The following is an 18,882-nucleotide window of genomic DNA, read 5'->3' on the forward strand; positions in this document are numbered from 1 at the left end:
GGCTTCACATTACAGCTTTGTTAAACCTTGATCAGAATTAAGGTGCACATCGCATTCAGTTCTAACGATGTTTGGGTGTAGCAGAATACATTCTTTTTGCAACTTGTGAGTTTTATTGGAATATGATTGTGAACAGTGTCCAGGCTTATTTCTGAGTCATTTTAATCACTTCAGACTCCCTTCTGACCTCTGGTCTCCTCTGCATTGTTTTGGATTCTGGTTAAGTCTCACTGAGTCTGTTTTTCAAGGTCACATGGGGGGTACATGGTCCCGAGTGGCAGGTAAAACGGAGTTTTCTTGGGCAGCAGTGGGGTCACTCTGGGTGACGGCAAGGGCAGCCTGCTCTGGCAGTAGTCTGGGTTCTGTGAGGATGGCTGTAGTTGTACTCAGGAGACGTAGTGAACGCAGAACCACTGAGGGGAGGCGCAGAGAAATGAGACAAAGGGAGAGTGTGATAGCAATACTTTCAAACTGTGAAAAGATGTCTCCACTGATGGAGTTATACTGAACTCACTGGGTCTCAGGGAAGGCAGGGAGCAGTGTTGGTCCAGCCAGGACAGGGTGGATCGACACAGGTCCTCCACGCTGGCTGTGGACACCATGCCATTATAGGACTCAAACAGTGGCTCAATGATGATACTGAACTGACACTGAGTTGAGGAAACACACTTGGCTGATCAAGAAATTAGACACATAAGCTCATGAGACTTCTCATTTTGGTGTTTCAAGGAGGAAGCTGTTTGTCTGATGTTTATTTAAATGCATTTACACTACAGCTCTGTAGTGATAAAAATGCTATCTCTTGAGGAACCAAAGAAAACACCTTTACATTCATGGAGGTGAAGCACTCTGGAGGTATTTATGTGCAACACACAAATATGATAAAATCTTTAATCTTATGTGAACTGCCAAGATACTGGCTGAGGATTAGCTGATCATTAATTTATGGAATTGGAATGGAATTTATTAATTCCATTTACACACAAGAACATTTTCAATACAACACAGACATTCATTTTTGTCTGTTTTCGAGGCTTATTAATGTAATCAGACAGAGATTAATGATGTTCTTTTTCTGAATTAAAACTAAAAAGTTAAACTTACTGATTTGGAAATTTACCATGTGTTCTGGACCAAAGACTAAACCTCACAGGATGTTTTCCCTGCCATGCTTTAAAAACAATATCCTTATCGGTATCTGTCCAGCTTGGTATAATTAGCTCATTTTGGATTCAAAGAATAAGGTTTCTTGAATAAAGCACAATTTGGAATTCCTCCAAAGTCTAAAGAAGCCAAATGACGCTGCAGCCAACTCCAGTCCTCAAACATGAGAAGCTCACACAGGAATAGATGCACATTTAGTACACAGACGTGATTATACTCATTTTTCTTATGCAGACTAAGTGAGTTTTTAAAGCCACCTGTTTGTGCTCCAGTGTGACTTTTAAGTAACCTCTGGCAGTTTTACATTCATAAGGATACAATCCAGAACTTCCAGTTCTGCAGAGTTTGTGCCTGGACGTACTCTCTGAACTTCTGTCTCATGTGGTCAAAGCGCTGCCGTGTGATGGGCACACCGGTGGCTGGTAGCTGCTGCTGGCACACACTGCATGGGCAAACACACTGAGTCCACAAAGCTCACAGCAGGCATTTTATAATCGATTTTAAATACAAACTACCATTAGGGAGTGGCTAGCGCTGTTGCCCCACAATAAGGTCGTGGGTTCGATTCCAGGGTCTGGGGCCTTTCTGTGTGGAGTTTGCATGTTCTCCCCATGCCTGAGTCGGTTTCCTTCGACCATTCAAATACATCATGTTTGGGTTAACTGGTGACTCTAAATTGTCTGTAGATCTGAGTGTGAGTGTGAGTGGTTGTTGGTCTCTGTCTGTCTCTGTGTGTTGGCCCTGTGATGGACTGGAGACCTGTCCAGGGTGTACCCTGTCCTCACCCAGAGTGAGCTGGGATTGGCTCCATTCCCCCCAAAACCCAGAAATCGGAAGCAAGTGAATGAATGAATGACTTAGATCAAAAGCTTCTGTACACATTCGAAGAGAGTATATCTCTTTGATTTCATTCTAAGTTTTCTTCACCAAAAGTGGGGATTCATTTTGCAGTGCAATCACTTGTTCAACAATTTATAACGAATACAAAGTCAATATTTAAACATAGCTGTGTATGACACATAGCAAATAGCAGTAGGGGATCTTTATGCACAGTGCAGGTGTGGGCATGTGTTAATCCTAATCCCAGAATACAAAGTAGTTTTTACAACTGCAGGTTATCCATCCAGTCTACAAATATTATATTCTAAATATTACACATTTCAATGTACATATCTATATATTTATATACATATTTCCTTTTGTATTTTGTATTTATTTTGTCTTTCCCTTGTCCAAGATGGAAACACCAGAGTCAAATTCCTAATATGCCAGATATGTACACATATCTGGCAATAAAACTATTTCTGATTCTGATCCAGTCCTAGTGGAAAAGCTTAAACTCTGTCACACACACACACACACACACACACGGACACGCATGCACAGCCAAGCCTGCTGCAGCTAAAAGTCTTACTTGATAGCAGAGTTGAGGATCTGGATTTCCTCTCGCAGTCTCTGAGCCTCCTCATGGAGCTGAGCTCTCTCCTGCTGCATCTTACTGATGTACTCTGCCGTTTTCTGCAGTGTGGTGGCTTTGCTGATCTGTGCCAACAAACACAGGGATTACCACATCAGCCACGGATTGTACTTATTCACAAATACTCCATATCAGCGTGCTTACATTTATAACAGCAATAATATGTGCCTTTCTCTGCGTTTGCATGTCTGAATTTTACAGTTTAACTCTGCCTCTTCCTTCTAGCACATCTATCTGTGGTGCAGCGGCACACCTTTTCCCAGTACCTTTATGCTTGGCTGAGAGCTGAGTGTTGTCACAAGGTTGTGTAAAGTGTCAAATCCCAGTTTGATGTTGAAACGCCTCTTCTGCTCTGCTGAGATGTGAGTTATCCTCCTGGTTTCTGTTTGCTGCAGATAACCCAACTTAGAAATGTGGTCATTACACTGAAAGTGACCTCATGGGTCAATAGCCAGTTTCCTACATTCAACATTCAACTTCAGCAAAAAACCAAACCATTGTTATGCTGCACTGTTGAAAATCACAGACTGGCTGAGACAATATGAGACAATATACAATGTCAGTCTTACCTTACTGGATTCTATCTTTCCATGTCCTGAGAAGCCGGACTGTGGGGATTCTGGGTTGGAGGCTTTGTCTAAAAGGTTGGGTGGCGATGTTCTGCCAAGATGTTCTGGACAATTCACTAAGACAAACAGACAAGGTCAAGATGAATACGTCCAGGGAACGAAATGTCATCCACATCCATATTCAATAAACAGCCACAACATTATGACCACCTACCTGTTATTGTGTTAATCCCCTCTTGCGCTGACATGACAGCGTTGACCCATTGAAGCAGGGACTCCACTAGACCCTTTATTTCCTGAACTACATGTATTACCTGATACTTACACCAAGGCACCAACTGCACTGAAGCTTTGCTGGTGGCCTTTGTTTTTAGTCACTTTGGAAACACAGTGTCTGCCAAACGAGTGAATGTAAATAAAGGTGAGCTGTGGTAACCAGACATCTTGGAAGCCGTGGAAGCTGTGGGGTGGATCAGACTTGTTTGTCCAGCTCATCCCACAGTTGCTGGATTAGACTGAGACTTGGAAATGGAAATTGGGGGAATTTGTTGCAGTGCGGCAGGGAGCATTATCCTGCTGAATGAGGCCACTGCCAGTTGGGAACAGTTTCCATGAATGGTTGGATTTGGTCTGAACAATGTTTAGGTTGGTGCTACATGTCAAATTAACATCCATTTGAACGGCAACCAAACGTTGTCCAAAGCATCACGCTATCTCCACCAGCTCGTCTTCTTCCCATAATTCCCCCTGGAGCCATATATTCCACCTCAAAGAGATGCAACCTGCCGTCAACATGATGCAGAAGAAAATCTAAACCACTAGACCAGACCGACTTCCATTGCTTAATGGACTAGTTTTGATGCTCAGGTGTCCATTGAGGGAGGTTTTAGTGATGGACAAGGATCAGCATAGACACCATGACGATCCTGTAGCTCTGTGTGTTCTTAAGCCTTTCTATCAGAGCCAACATCCACTTTTTCAGCAGCTTGAGCTACAGTAGTGCTTCTGTTGGATCAGACCATGCAGGCCAGACCTCACTTGCATGCACATCAATGAGTTTTAGCCCCCCATGACCCTGTGGTTCAGTGGTTTTCCTACTTTGGACCACTGCTAATAGATTCTGACCCCTGCAGACCAGAAACTTCCCACAGAGCTGCAGTGTTGGAGATGCTCTTCCTCACACTTGTCCATTTTCCGGTTATAATACATCAGCTTTGGGTCTACATATTGACGTGCTGCTGCATATATCCCATCTACTGACAGATAACCAGATAAAAAACGCCAATCACTTCCTCTGTCAGTGGTCATAATGTTATCATCACCGACATACAGAATTATTTACATTTACATACAAGATCTCTTCAGACAACAATGTGATTTCAATGACATCACTCCTTTATATTGTGGTTGTCGATGCTGAGTTTGTTTTGCTGGATCCACCCAAACACAGCACTGAAAGTGACCAAAAAGTCATAAATGGTTATCAGACAAGTCATAAAGAAATAAAAAGCTTTCTAATTTTCCTCCATGCTCCCATCAGGTGGTAAGAAAGTTGAAAAAAAGAAAAGAAAAGAGGAGCACTTTTTTCTCAGTTAATATTATACTCTTCTATTCACCTGTTATCAGCTGATTTCATTTTTATCTGCTTGGCTTTCCAGTTTTGCTTAGATTTTAGCAACATATATTAATTTATCTGGCAGTCATCCCCATGATGCACTGGATGCTTTCATTGTCACGGTATTTCACAGTATGAAGCGTCGCACTTGTTATCTTACTTGTTACTTTTAAACGCTGAATTTGACAGAATGTGTTTCGGTCATATTCTTTAAGCTTTCACTGATCATCTGAGATCCACAAAAGCATAATTATAAACCAGAGGCACTGTCCTGATGAAAATATATATATTTTTTGTCTCATTTATGTTGTGGGATGCAGATTAGTTAACTTTAAGAATGAATCGTAATTTAACTTTTGGAGTATGCAGCAGGACTTATCCTCAATCTTTCTTTCTTTCTTTTCTCACTGTTTATGCATCTGAAATAAATCAAGAATTAAATTAAGATCTAAAGAAAAGACACCCTACTGTCGAGCTCACAGGATGTGACCCCAAAGTGTATGTGAAAATTTCTGGCACGTTTTACGTGAACCTACCAGTTAAGGTGCTCCTGTCTGTGCCATGTAGTTGGACAGGTGACAGTTTCTCGGTCTTGGGAACGAGCAGCGTTGAGCTGGTATGTGAGGATCCATGGGTGAGCAGGGTCGATACCGCCAACCCTCTGGAGGTGCTGGGCCCACCCCAAGCCAGAGTGCCACCCTGGCTGTGCAGAGGTGTCAAAGCTGGGATCCCCGCCGGCCAGCCAGCGCCTCCAACATGTGAGCTGCTGTTTGGCTGTCGAACAGCAAACAACCTCTGCTCAGAAAATGTTCTCACACTAAAGCATTTACCTTATTAAGTTAGTGCAGTTTCCAGATCTCTTTCTCTTCATTATATTTAAGGGTTGACTTTAACAGAGCTCTTCAGACAACCCTGAGAAGATATATGTGAACCCCATTGAATACGTTTTTAATTTGATCTCCCATTTAGGTCGGTTGAACAGTAGAGGTCACTGAAGCACAAAGAAACATATTTTAGCTGCAGTTATCAAGTCTGTTAGGAGCGTCTTCAACAACTGAAGTGAAGCTTGTCCCGACTGCATTTACATTTGGTTCAATAGGGCCCAGTGCTGAGTGCGTAAAAATAATAATGACCGCAAATACCACCTTTCACCTTTCACATTTTCTTTCTAGTCCTCTAAACTTATTCAACCTTCACCTGTAGGGGTCTAAATGCCTGCTAAGCCGCTTGTAAACAGACGTCTTAATAAACACAGCTGTTACAGAGCAAAAGGATTTAGGATTGCAGTGTCTGCAGCAACAGTTGACGCAAACAAGGTGGGGCGCATATTTTGATCAATTATATTCAATGTTACAAGATCACCTAAATCTCTGGACTCATAACTATTACACTGAAAATGATTAATTTAAATCAAGTAGCCATTATTTATTCACATTATTTTTTTTAAGCCACAGGGAGCCGCATGTTGCTGAGCCCTGGTCTATGGTATAATCCTAACACTAACTTTTCTGAAATATTGTTCCCTGTAGAGTCTGGATCCACTTTAAAAGCGTAAACAATATATTTTAATTTTTAAATTTTTATAAACTTGATACTTGATGACTTCCCTCAATTTATGGCAACTGCTTTTGAACACGATGCAGGTGGAGCTTTATATACTCTTATCAAATTGTTTGCAAGAAAACAAATGATCAACAGATTTACCAAAATGTCAAACTATTTTCTTTCAGTTAACTAATTATTTGTTATTGTGATGCCATACCAAGCTAGTCGCTGTATCAATACCTGTATTCCTGAGGGACAGACTCACCGCAGAGCTAGGAGATGTTGACCTCTGACCTTTGGCTGGCCCCAAAGTAGTGTCAAATCCCAATGATGGCTTTCCTGAGAGCACAAAAGACAATAGTCTTTTTTATTGACAGGCAAAGGATTTTGCTGATTTTCTCTGATCAATAACTTGTGCTAAAGTCAAAACAAGGGAGAGAGTTGACTCACGTTCACGAGCTCCAGAGGAGAGAAGTTTAGCAAGGCAGCTAGTGGATGTGGAGACGTTGGACTGTGGGCCAGGCAGAGATCCAGAGGTGCTGACTGACCTCACTCCTCCCGTCTTTTGACTGTGCTTCCCTCTGACCCCGGTGACAGCCACCTGCTCTGGGACTGAGAAGTAGTGGGGGACACTGACAGAGGGCGCAGTTGTCTGGTCTGGGTCAGAAACAGCAGCAGGGTAACTGAGAGAGTGGAAGGGATTCTGCGGATATGCTTCCCCTGTGTGTGGGAAACTGTGAGCCTGGCTCACAGAGACCTGGGTCCCCACGGAGGAGGCAGTGTGGGTGATGACAGTGGAGGCCACACTACTCGTTGGGTAGTAGCCAAACTTGTTGCATGGCAGAGGGTAAAAGAAAGGAACCCCAGAAGAAGCTGGCTGCTCGATGCTGGTGGTAAATGCTTCAGAAGCAGGTAGATCAGAGAAAGACTGGTGTCCGTATGGCATGGAACCTGATGTGATGTTGGGTGTCTGGTATTTGCCGCAGTCCCGGCCTGGCCTGGTCTGGTCTGGCTGGGTTTTGGATGCAGATGGCTGAGGCAAATTGTCAGATGACAGATCGGGCTGGAACAGAAAGGTTTTCATCAATTTAACTTATTTAAACCTGTTTTGATGAATCACTAATGAAATACTTCCGCAGAGATAAGTCTGGTGGGCAGGAAGAGCTGCATACAGCAGCAGTACCTGGGCCAGCTGGCTGTCAATAAGTAGATGAGGAGCCGTTACCACAGGAGAAGGAGCTGAAGTGAATCCGGTGCAGGACGAGCTTTCAAAATAGCCACAGTGAGCAAAACCAGTCTGCTCAGCAGGCTGGCCCCTGCAGTTCATAAAGACATCTGAGAAAAGAACACACGCTGTTAATCAAACTGTTGGTTAGAAAAGAAACTGGGAACAAAGCTGGAGGGAGAGAGATGAATAAATATGCTGGTACGACTTTTAGCTAGCACAAATAAATATCCTTTCTACTGGTACTGGAAAATCTCCTTCCTGTCCTGTCAGTTTACATATTGTCACTGAGATGAACGATTAATATTAATATTAATAATATTAATATTAAAATTACACATTTAGCTTTGTCTGCACAGAAGGTTCAGCCCGTAGAAAAACTCTGTAGTCAACTCAAAACTGATTACCAAATTAATCCTTACACAATGCTTTCCTTCTGACTGCAAATGCTGCATGTGCTCTCACTGTCGGTCTGTAGTTTAATAGCAATTTAATGCTAGAAATTAAAACAATAAACAGACAACAAGAGTACTGAGCCAACAGATCCAGCAACAGGTCACCCTCCTTCAAAGATCTCACAATGCGCCAGTCACTCATGGTATTTGCTTTTATATCTGCCAGGTCGCATATTTTTAGAGCCACTCTGGTGACTGACCATGGCCGGCTGCCACCTGTCATTAAAAGCTGCTTCGCCGCATCTGATGTTACCTATTCAAACCAAATTCTGTCCAGCTAATCAGATTTATATAAAATGAATTCACTTGTTTCAGTCAAAAATACTGTTTCTGTCAATCTGGAACCAAACACCAACTCTTAACATGTACAGTACTCAGAATCCGAAACACTGTAAACACAGCACAATGTGCAACACAGCCTGCAAATACATACCAGCGTGTCTCTGTTTTCACCTCAGTAAGGAGAAACTACTGGCACTGCATGCTGACAAGTGATCAGACGGGTGATTCGCAGATCCATTTAAAAGGATCACAGAGGAAGACCACGAGGAAGGCTCTGAATACATTTAATTCATGGCAGTGTCACTCTGACAGACACTCACCAGCTCCAAAGACCTTGTGACCAAACGAGGGGGAGACAGCTGATCCCTCAGTACACTGCCAATGCTGTGTCCTGACGCCACACACAGCCATACACACATACACAGGAACACAACAGTGGGCAGCAGGTTGTTTGTGAGTTACAAAGGCTGACTTGTAACCAGAGCACTGCTGGATTGCTTCGTTGAAAGTAACATGCAGGCCAAAACAAGCACGGCCTTTGTGCCCCTGAGCAAGGAAGTCAACTCCAACCTGCTTCTTCCCTCCTGTACTGTGCAAAGCTTGTCCCTGGTATGTCTCTTACTGCAGGCGAGCTGTTTGCTCTCAATACAAGCAGCCTGAGGCAAAAACACTCCCTGCTTTCCATACTAAGGGAAACATCAACAGGGACAAGTCAGAATTAATTAATTTGGATGAAACCAAAACATATTCAGATTTGTGCTGTGTGTCAGATTAGCTGCTCAACATTTTACCATGGGTTCACTTTGCTGAGACATCTACAATTTTTTTTTTATCAATTGGTGGCAGGAGGACTAAAATCCACGTTAGCTAAAATCATTAGCATGTCATTTATAGTTGCCCAGCTGATGAACCGTGGTAGAGCATTCACTTTCTTTAAGTTCTGTGTTTGGTCTCCACCAAGTGTTGGCTCTTACGCTGCTAAAAGCTCCACTGTGTTCACAAGTTTTTTGCAAAATATGTCATTTGCCAACAAACAGGTGGCAGACAGACTTTTACAGTTTTTTTTTGCTGTTGTTGTTGTTGTTGTTGCTGTTGTTGTTGAAACGGCTGAAAAAATCTGTACTATGAGCAATGAGAGCAAACCAAAATAGAAAACACTGGGGGGCCATAAACAAAACATGTGAAACTCACAGCAAGGTACTTGGTTTATATTACACAGTATTATTTAATGCATTATTGTAAACATATTGATTACAAACAAAATTAAATATTAAATTTGTTCGTGTGAAAAAAAAAAAACAAACTAAAAAACTACTTCTTCAGGATTTTAAACTGTGGCACCACAATTAATTGAATAGTAATTAAAATTGCAATATGGCCCAATGTAATATTCAAATCTTAGGAGCTGCAATTTACTTGTTAAAGGCAAATTGTGTGGAACCATTATTGGGCATTGTAGGCATCATAAGAGTGTGTTGTGGCACAGAGATGCCCTAAATTCCAAAGGAACATGTTTATTTGGAAGACGATATATATACCACTATTATATAATTTCCCAACATAATCAATATGATTATTATTCTTTTGCAAATTGTACAGCTCTAGTTTACCACAATTATTCTTGGGGGAGGAGACATCCCCCTTCACCCACCCTCAACCATTTTTTCTATCAACTGCCTTCTAGTTGAATTCAGAGCAAGGGGTCATGGATGATACATCCTCTTCCACTTCCCTATCCTCCCAGCTGAACGCTGCCTTTGACCCCCTTTTAACCTCTGAGGACTAAAGAATAAACTGCAGATGCAGCACATAAACAAAGAAGTGCCTTTAATTCAATTTAATTTGATTTAACTAAAAACCAGACCCCGCTTTATTTTTTTTGATAAATGTTTGCCATGTGCGACAAAAACTCTGGGGCTGACAAGTTGAAGTCATACATTTTCAATATACTACTTTTTTTTTTCAATGCAATGAATTAATTCTCTATGATTCATTACAATTCCATTACACTATAACCGAGTTATTAAGAATATTGGACAAAGATGAGCAGTTGGGACCAGATGGATGAGAGGCAAAAATGAATATTTATCTGCTGCTATATACCAATATGCAGATACAGACAAACAGAAAGGTAGGTAGGTAGGTAAGTAGAGAGTACCTGGTATATCCATGAAATCATCCAGGTTGGGCTGCAGTGGAGTGAGGCCTGGCTGGATCATATCAGCATTGCTGGTGTACGCTGAGGAGGAAGGGAACAAATTTTTTAAATATGAACAAGCACATCTCTCAGTTTCTTTTTGGATGAGCCTTCTTTGAAAAGTTGTGATTCATCACTGGTAATTTCCTTATTTGTAGGGCGGGTTTCTTTTGGCTGGCTTGCTGACCCACATGAGTATCAGCTTCACCCAGTGATGAAAATCAGGCAGTGGCACATTATATATATTAATAATATGATGATGCATAGATTGTGTGAAAATACACAGTGTTTGTACATAACTGTAACTTAAATCTGATCATATTTTCAAAAAAACATATCCACTGTGATATTGACTACAAAGACAGGAAATCAAGAGAAACAGCTGGGCTGACCGCCTGAAGGCGAGAAAGTCTTTCTACAAATGACTGAATCCAAACAAACACTGAGGTTTAAAGACAAAAATGTAGGCAAAGTTATTCATGGACAGTTTACTACCTCCTAGAGGCTTGTTGTAACTGTGAGGTTGGGATCAGCTAAGTCATCCCTGCAACTGTTAACAGTCCATCTGCTTAAAACTCATAGAACTTCTCTGGCCTGTAATCTTATCTTAAATTGACAGATATGAGAATCTTGGCAAGACACCAAATGCATTTTCTTAAATAAGAAACTATTAGCTTAAATGTCCATTAGTAAATAAACAACAAGCAGTAAATCATTAGGTGTTATTTGTTGAATCCAAATGACTGTATGAGTGTGAGCTGTTAAGATTTTATTCGGAAACACAAGAGGGGAAAAAAACAACACAACTGAAATATCTCATGGGAAAAAACATGGAAAATGTAACCTATATATTTAAATCATGACATGCACATACATACATGTATGTCTGATCTGTTAAGTTCATCCTACAGGTTCCTGCTCACTGATGTTTATTATTAATCCTCAGCCCGATGATTCATCCGCATGATAAATTATGCCTTGTTTTAACCTTTTCATGCAGCAAACTGTTCCATCATTTGAGACCAGGGCAAAGTCACAGCTGAAAGTCAATGTGTGAACTTTAGAATGTGAATTACTCACTGTTGTGTCGGTCACTGGCCCAGGGACACGGTTTCTGTGTCATGGTGAACAGTGTGTCAGAGATGTCAGATAGAAGGCAGTCCAGGTCAAACATGTGGGCCTCCACCGGTGCAGCTTCAGGCTGCTGGTACATCTGATTGGACCATTTCTCCAGCCTGGCCTGGCAGATGTGATCCTGGAGCGTATAACCCAGAAATCAAAACATTTTACAAGGCTAACTTCTATGACGTGACACACAGAGTAGATCCCTGATCTATCCATTAGAGGGCTCCCTTCAAATAGGATTTTAAAGGCCTGAATGCATTTGCTTTCCTTTCTCCCAAACTGTTTAGATCTAGCATTTCTATAAAAACGCCACTACATTCTGCTCAGAGTCCCTTTGCTCAATAAATGATGTGAAAAACTGGTAATTTTAATTCACTAAGTGCAATTATCAAAACAGTAATCGGACAAATGACATCCACTTACACAAACACAAAGTTACACACATTTAGCAGTTGCATCCCTTCCATTATCACTTCAAACCGGAGGCATAATGTCAGTTTTTCAAATGTCCATTTTCTGCTTGAAATCCAGTAAAAAGACACTCACAGAGAATGCAGCCCTGGATTTGATTTCTTTCCCTCTATTTGAGAAGCTTTGCTTCACCCTGATCTTCTTGTCTTTACCCCTCACTGCTAAGTTGGTGCCAAATTTATAGGGGAGCCAAGGTTGGGCCGGAAACTGTTTTCATTACGTCGGAGCACACGACATACCCCTCTGTAATTTATTTAACTCTGGATTTATTTTGATTTTTTTTCTGAGGCAAAATATAAACGACTACAAGTAGAAATGGAATAAGATTGTTGTGTGCATGTCCCTTTGTGTATGCATGCGTGTGTGTGGTTATAGTGCATGATGAAAAATCACTTTGGCATATTGTTCCAAAACACTAGCCCCTTACAGGTTATCATTATGTCGGCTTTGTTCACTTCGTTATTTTGATGTCTCATCATTTCAATAAGAACAGTCTTTTGTCCCTGACCTAATTCTGCTGCTCACATTCACGTGCAGACAAAGAGGAAGACCTGCACAAACTGCTGTTGCTTTGGTGAGGAAGAAAAAAAAATCATGCATATGAGTGCCTCCAAATTTCTCACTTCCGATGGTCAGCATTTATTAAAAAAAAAAAAATATATATATATATATATATAGGGGGGGCTTTCCTGCAACTAGGTGGCACATTGCAATAATTTATCATTGTAATGTCCATTTGTGTCCTCTCTATGACTTCTTTGTGGATTTCTAGTCACGGCGGGTCAGTCAGATAATCAGAAGCGGTCAGCCTCTCTTCTGATTGGCTGAGTTCAGGTAAACAATCAGACAAACTAAATCCTGCAAGGTTGGATGGTAGTTCCAGGTGGGCGGTCCTCGGGGGTGACAGAGCAATGACTGCGATGTTTGTGACATCACAAAGTCACAGAGATGCAGACGGTTTGTTTTTAGGCTCAGTTCCTGAAGACAGGCTCTGAGCCTTTCGATACTCCACACTTGCAAAATGAAACTTGGCCCACTTTATACACACATCGGCTCATTGACTTTTGATTTTATTGTGTGAGATTTTAATGTCTTCAGCCATCTTAATTACTCTCGTGCAACATTTCATCCAATAATTAAACTATCTCCTGCTTATACAAAAAACTGCAGTGAGAGTTTAGATAAAATAAACCTCCCACATTTCTCTAAGTGTCACCAGACAAACATCTGAAACATCTTTGCGGTTCAATAAATATCAGAACCTTTATAATGAATTGATGGTATAGGTGCAACTAATAAAATGGCTATTGAGAATATTCTTTGTAATATAATCTGATCAGCTGGTGGCAACCGGAAGAAAAGTCAAGGACTTGCCAGTATTCTCCTCTGGGAATTATGAATGTCTGTACAAAACACCACATGCAATTGTTGTTGCAATATTTCAGTCTGGATCAATGCGGTGGGTCGACCAATAAACTATCAGAACAATGCTGGTAGCAACTGAGCTGTGTTGCTGTTCTGGCTACAGGTCAGTAGTAATATTCCATCATTATCAAAGTACAGACTTCTCATTGGTTGTTCAGTCAACTCCCCCTTTTGAAACACTGCTTCTCTGCTCTGGCTTTTGTTTATGACTTGATTCAGTGTCCTGGTAAGACTTTGTTTCACTCTCAAAAGGACTGAGTTATAATATGACGACTGACAGTGGAGTTTGTTATGTAATAGAGTGTGTAATAGATTTGCATACAAAACGCTTTTAAAATACAATATGTCTCGTGAAGGGTGACATTAACATTATATAGCCAGTTAAATTTCTAATGAGGCTTGAAGTGCTCTAAACTTTTTGAACTATATGGTCTAAGAATAACAACAACCACCTATTGAGGTGTTTCTTCTTCAGCCAAAATAATCACTTAAATGGGAGGTGAGATAAGACTTCGGGAAAATAGACCATAAAAAGCTGGTTTAGTGATCTTCGACCTGTCAGCTCCTGGCTGATAAGTGTCAAGTGCCGCACAATACAATAAACAATCCATGCCAGAGACAGACGGTCAGTCCTATCATTACACTGCTCTTAATTTTGACCTGAGTTAAAACGAAAGCTTCCAGTGGCACACAAAATCTCAACATAAACAGATGAACGGTGTTATCAAAGGCTGAAAAGTGTGATGATTGACTTGGGAGGGTACAGTACATCTCACATTCTGTGTGTATCATCATGAATGAAGTGCCCCAGAGTCCCTCCTTCTCTTTGCCCTCTCCTCTTTTCCTCTGGATCTTATGTTTGCTTATTCCACCATGACGCCGTGCTTGTTGCTCGAAGTAGGTCAAATTTGATGAAATGGCATTAAATCCTGCAGCTATTTCACTTGAATAAAAATAAAGCATGAATTGGTGTGAGAGGTATTGTCACTGCTGGCAACCCAAAGTGCGTCAGTTACCCACAAATGTTGAAACAAGTTTTTTTTTTTTAATCCTCCAGGGGAGATTAAATCTACACGTGAAAAATAACCATTTGGAGGACTTTGATGATGTTGATCTGTATTCAGAAGTTAACAATGGTAGCAGGACATCAACACACACATTTGCACCTGCACGCACTCTCTAACACACACACACACACTAAGGGTTTGGTCAATCAGACAACTTTAGCCCTCAAGAGTCAAAATCAATGTTTGTCTTCATTAGTGTGTTTCTAAACCATACAGAAAGACACAGACACCATAAGAGTATAAAAACAGCTCTTGTGTTTTCCATACCTCTTGTAGCATTGAGAAAATATCATCTTTCTTCTTCTGAAGCTGGAAAAGAAAAGATGAGAAACAGTTTGGCTGATTTAGAAAATGTGGAGGGTAACGAGTTTTACGAAGAGAAGTTACAAGGTTCACCATTTTACTTATCTGTTTAAGTATACTAACATTTGAAAATTAGCACTGAAGACAAAACCCAATGATGTTATTAGTTTTGCAGGTATTTTATCATAAACACATGTACTATAATTTGGCCCATTAGTAACTGAACACAGTTTATCTTGAGGGGAATGGAATGTTTGCTTTTAAAAACTGGACCACAATTTCACTCAACCTATCCAAAATAGCTGCAAGGACTTCAGACGCAACACTGTTCACGCACCTTTTTAATGGATACAGATCAAAAGTGAATGGTTACTCAACCAAGAATGTCTGTCTAAATGTTGTGCTAACTCATGTAGGAAATCTAGAAGTATTTGTCAGGATATGTGAAATATTTAACGCTACAGTTAAAGTGAGAGAACCTCCAAAGTCACAAGTTGTCATCCTCTTGGCATTGTGAATGTTGTTGAAATATTTCAGTCTTGACCAACTAGCACACCGACACAGCCAGTAGATAAACTGAACTCTCACCCTCTTCTTATAATAAATCCTCCACTTGTGATATTCCTTGATCACCACCTCAATCCTTCTCTTCCAGTAGCTGCCCTCTAATACAATCGCCTGTTAACACAAAGCAAAAATTCCAAATCGCACACATCAGCCTACAATGCAAACAGCTAAACTCCAAAACATAAAAAATGTGTAATATTTCTCCTACACAATGACTCACTTCAGGCTTTCGATGAGCATCAGCCTCAGAGCCCTCCAGAGGGGTGACAAACCCGCACTCTGTGTTCTTCCTCTTCTCCACATCTGAAAGCAGCAACACACAGTATCAACAGACCGAATTCCTGTTGAACTCCTGACCTTTGTTAGGTCATTTTTTAATATCTTTCATTGACATGAGATGTGAGTGAGAAGAGGGGACTCACACTGAATGAACCAGGCTCTCCAGATGGCATTGTTCAGACGGATCTTATCCCTCCACAGCAGCCGCAGCCCCTTAAAAGACTTCCACTTTGGAGAAACTATCTTACCACTGCAAAAGAAAAGTTAACCATGGCTTTGTCATCAATATCTGAAAAATATATTATTTGTTTGTCAAAAATAAGCAATATTTTTTGTTTCCCTCCTGTATAAAACAATCAGAGGGATGGCTATGCAGAGATAAATAGATATTCTTTGGGGGGAAAAAAAGGACACTGGGAAAAAAACAATCACTGCCACCTCTGCTGGAAACGCGTCCTGATTCTGACTAATGGGGCCCAATCAGCTGGTTCACTGTCAGCCTGTTTGCACTTTCATCCAGTGTCCCTGAGCCTGCTGAGTGCTGTGAAGAGGCCTCACAATGTGAAGTGCTTGGGGAGTTGCTAGGAAGCCAGAGGGAATAATTTTCAACATGCTTTTAATGGGGAAACATTGCTGCATGTCAGCCGCTCAGAAACAGCAGCGACAGCATTTCACTGACATTAAAGCTGTCAGGAGAAGAACTAATAAACAGCAGTCTGCTTAATGACAAATAGCTGTTTGCACAAAGACTTTCTGCTCCACATAGCATTGTCTATACAGTGCGTCTGAAGCACACGGTGTAAATATCTTGCTGCATTAACATAATTTTTATTTTTTCATGCCATTAATGACGAATAAATGTGGATGTTTACACTCTGATTTTACTGGTAACGATCTTGTTGTGCAACTATCATTAAACTACACAAAGAACACTAAATTGGCAGAAGTGACTTGCAGGGAAAATATCTTGTTGGGCCAAAGGTTGATAACTCTAAAACAAGCTGGTAAAGCAGAACTAATATTTTTTTGGAGTCCACTGTCAAAAGAGAAAGATGTTCCTGTGTTACAAGATATTATTGCCTACAACAACAAATGTCTGCCCTAAAATCAGCATGGTGTGAAACCAAAGTTTTTCATTTTACTTTTACAGAAAACAAATCAGGAGCATCATTTCAGGATCTTCTTTCCGTTTCATCAGTTACTCTGTAATCAGTCCAGCAGGGCCAACTGGAATCAAAGTCCAGCTTTCTGAGAAGCCTCCCCGTTCTGTTGCACAAGCGTCTGCAAAATCTCACATTCAAACACATCCACCCATTAACAAGACCTCAACTTTACCTCAACAGTTTCAAATGGAAATGTGCAGACAACGTCCTGGTGGTTTAACCCAGAGCTGTCTGGATAAACACATGTAGACTGTGTACAGAGAGAGAGATAGGTTCTCTTATCAAGAACAAAGTGTAGGCTCGTGTTTCTCAGCTCCAAATAAAGCAGCCGCCGTGTTTACGGGTAAAGTTAAAAGATGAGACCAGCGGAGTGTGTGGCGCACGGAGCTGAGCGGCAGAGGCCTCCGCACACTCACCTGTAGGCCAGAGACATGCACTCAAACAGGCGGGTCAGAGTGGGGTCGATGCTCAGACTCCCGGAGCTGAACGGGCCGTACCGGTAAGTCTGGCACCAAGTCCGGTTCACCGTGTCAAAGTCGTACTTCAGCGAGCCGCCGCTTTTCCTCCGCCGCGACACCGAGTCTCTGTGGGGCGACGACACCATGAAGTGGCCGCTGTGGATCACCTGTGTGCGGAGGAGGGAGCCGCAGGACGGCCCGGTACCGGCCACCCGGGCGGGCACCCCCTCCGGCTCAGAGTCCGAATCTGAGGAGTCCTGGAGCTGGCCTTGCCCGGCGGGACAAACCCCCCCTTTACCCGCCATGCTGCGTCTTCATTCACTTTGGACTTGTCCTCCACCGAGCGGTGATCTGTCCTCGGATGTCTCCTCCCCTCCTTCCTTCAGATGTCCCGGGGTTACTGTGCGATCACATCTGTCAGCTGCAGACACACAACTGTCCGCCTCTACACAACATGTGTGGACTGTTGTGTAACAGCATACTATCATTATGTCAACTGCCCGAGGACGCTAATTATTAATAGACCAGCGCAAGAAGTGGAGGAAAAAAAAAAACTGTGACTTTTATGTAGATTGTGCAGTTTTGCTCCGTTTAAACCTCTAACCGTTTGATAGCAAAATGTGCTCATTTAGAGTCATCGGTTTCCCCCACAACACATATTCATATTTAACTAGCCAACAAGCACAGAATAAACACATAACGGCATATTTATTCAAATACACTGACAAATATTGTTGGTCCTGTGGTACGTTTCTAAATAAGACACACAAACAAATGGCCGGTTAACAGTACGCGATGCATTGTGACAAAACTATCCAACCTTACACCCACAGCAAATCCTGTGCACAAGCTTTAGGGAGTTGAGGACAAGTCCAGGGGACAGGGGATTCTGGGCTTCACATACATCTGGTGGTGTTATACTGTAGTCAGGGATTACATTAAGGGAGAGACGGGAGAACCTTAGGATGGGAAGGTTTCCAGCGTGGTAGGAGCATCTGGCCTGACAAACGGCTCATTTACTGTTTCTGAAGCAAAGGTGTCAGAGAGAATCATGATTTTTTTTTCCTGCATACAGCATTTTGCATGACGTTTACTAATATTCTATTAATGTCAGAGTGCATTTCAGTTTGTTCTGTATGTACGATGAACACAGATCAGCCGTAACAATATGGGCACTGAAGATGAGGTCGATAACATGAATTATTCTTGTCACCTGTCAATAGGTGGGATATATGAGAGCAAGTTATCATTTTGACCTGAAGATGTGTTGAAGCAGTGAAATGGACAACTATGAGGATGTTCGAGACTTTGACAAGGAGCAAGCTGGGCCAAAACGTCACTAACTAGTCTACAAAGGACAGGGTCATGTGCAGCCAAAACTCGCTGATAAAAGGTGGTCTTGCTCTGATTGATCCAATTTTCTTTTACATCATGTGTGTGGTCTGGTGTGGGAGACACGGCATAAGGATGCATTATGGGAAGGAGTGAAGCTGAT

The 18,882-nt window shown here is 41.7% G+C and overlaps 1 protein-coding gene across 1 annotated transcript; it reads right to left on the reverse strand.

Annotated features, from left to right (window-relative positions):
- Positions 1 to 37: 37 nt before the first annotated feature.
- On the reverse strand, positions 38 to 17,692 carry mlxipl (MLX interacting protein like). The gene is made up of 17 exons (XM_029519300.1): positions 17,346 to 17,692; positions 15,910 to 16,016; positions 15,708 to 15,790; positions 15,509 to 15,598; positions 14,885 to 14,926; positions 11,610 to 11,784; positions 10,491 to 10,571; positions 7,554 to 7,705; positions 6,821 to 7,433; positions 6,636 to 6,709; positions 5,362 to 5,599; positions 3,211 to 3,326; positions 2,908 to 3,030; positions 2,579 to 2,706; positions 1,483 to 1,606; positions 515 to 644; positions 38 to 413 (listed from the first exon to the last, which is right to left on the reverse strand). The coding sequence occupies exons 1-17, from the start codon at positions 17,690 to 17,692 to the stop codon at positions 250 to 252; spliced, it is 2,787 nt and encodes a 928-aa protein (XP_029375160.1). The 3' UTR covers positions 38 to 249.
- Between the last annotated feature and the right edge of the window lie 1,190 nt (positions 17,693 to 18,882).

The sequence above is a fragment of the Echeneis naucrates genome, chromosome 14 (assembly GCF_900963305.1).
Source record: "Echeneis naucrates chromosome 14, fEcheNa1.1, whole genome shotgun sequence".
In the NCBI taxonomy this organism is placed as follows: Eukaryota; Metazoa; Chordata; class Actinopteri; order Carangiformes; family Echeneidae; genus Echeneis; species Echeneis naucrates.

Coding starts and splice junctions, on each gene's coding strand:
- mlxipl (XM_029519300.1), bottom strand. CDS start 17,692: ATGGCGGGTAAAGGGGGGGTTTGTCCCGCCGGGCAAGGCCAGCTCCAG. Junction 15,791..15,909: donor GAGAGCCTGGTTCATTCAGT/GTGAGTCCCCTC, acceptor TGCTGCTTTCAG/ATGTGGAGAAGAGGAAGAAC. Junction 5,600..6,635: donor CAACATCTCCTAGCTCTGCG/GTGAGTCTGTCC, acceptor GCTGTTCGACAG/CCAAACAGCAGCTCACATGT.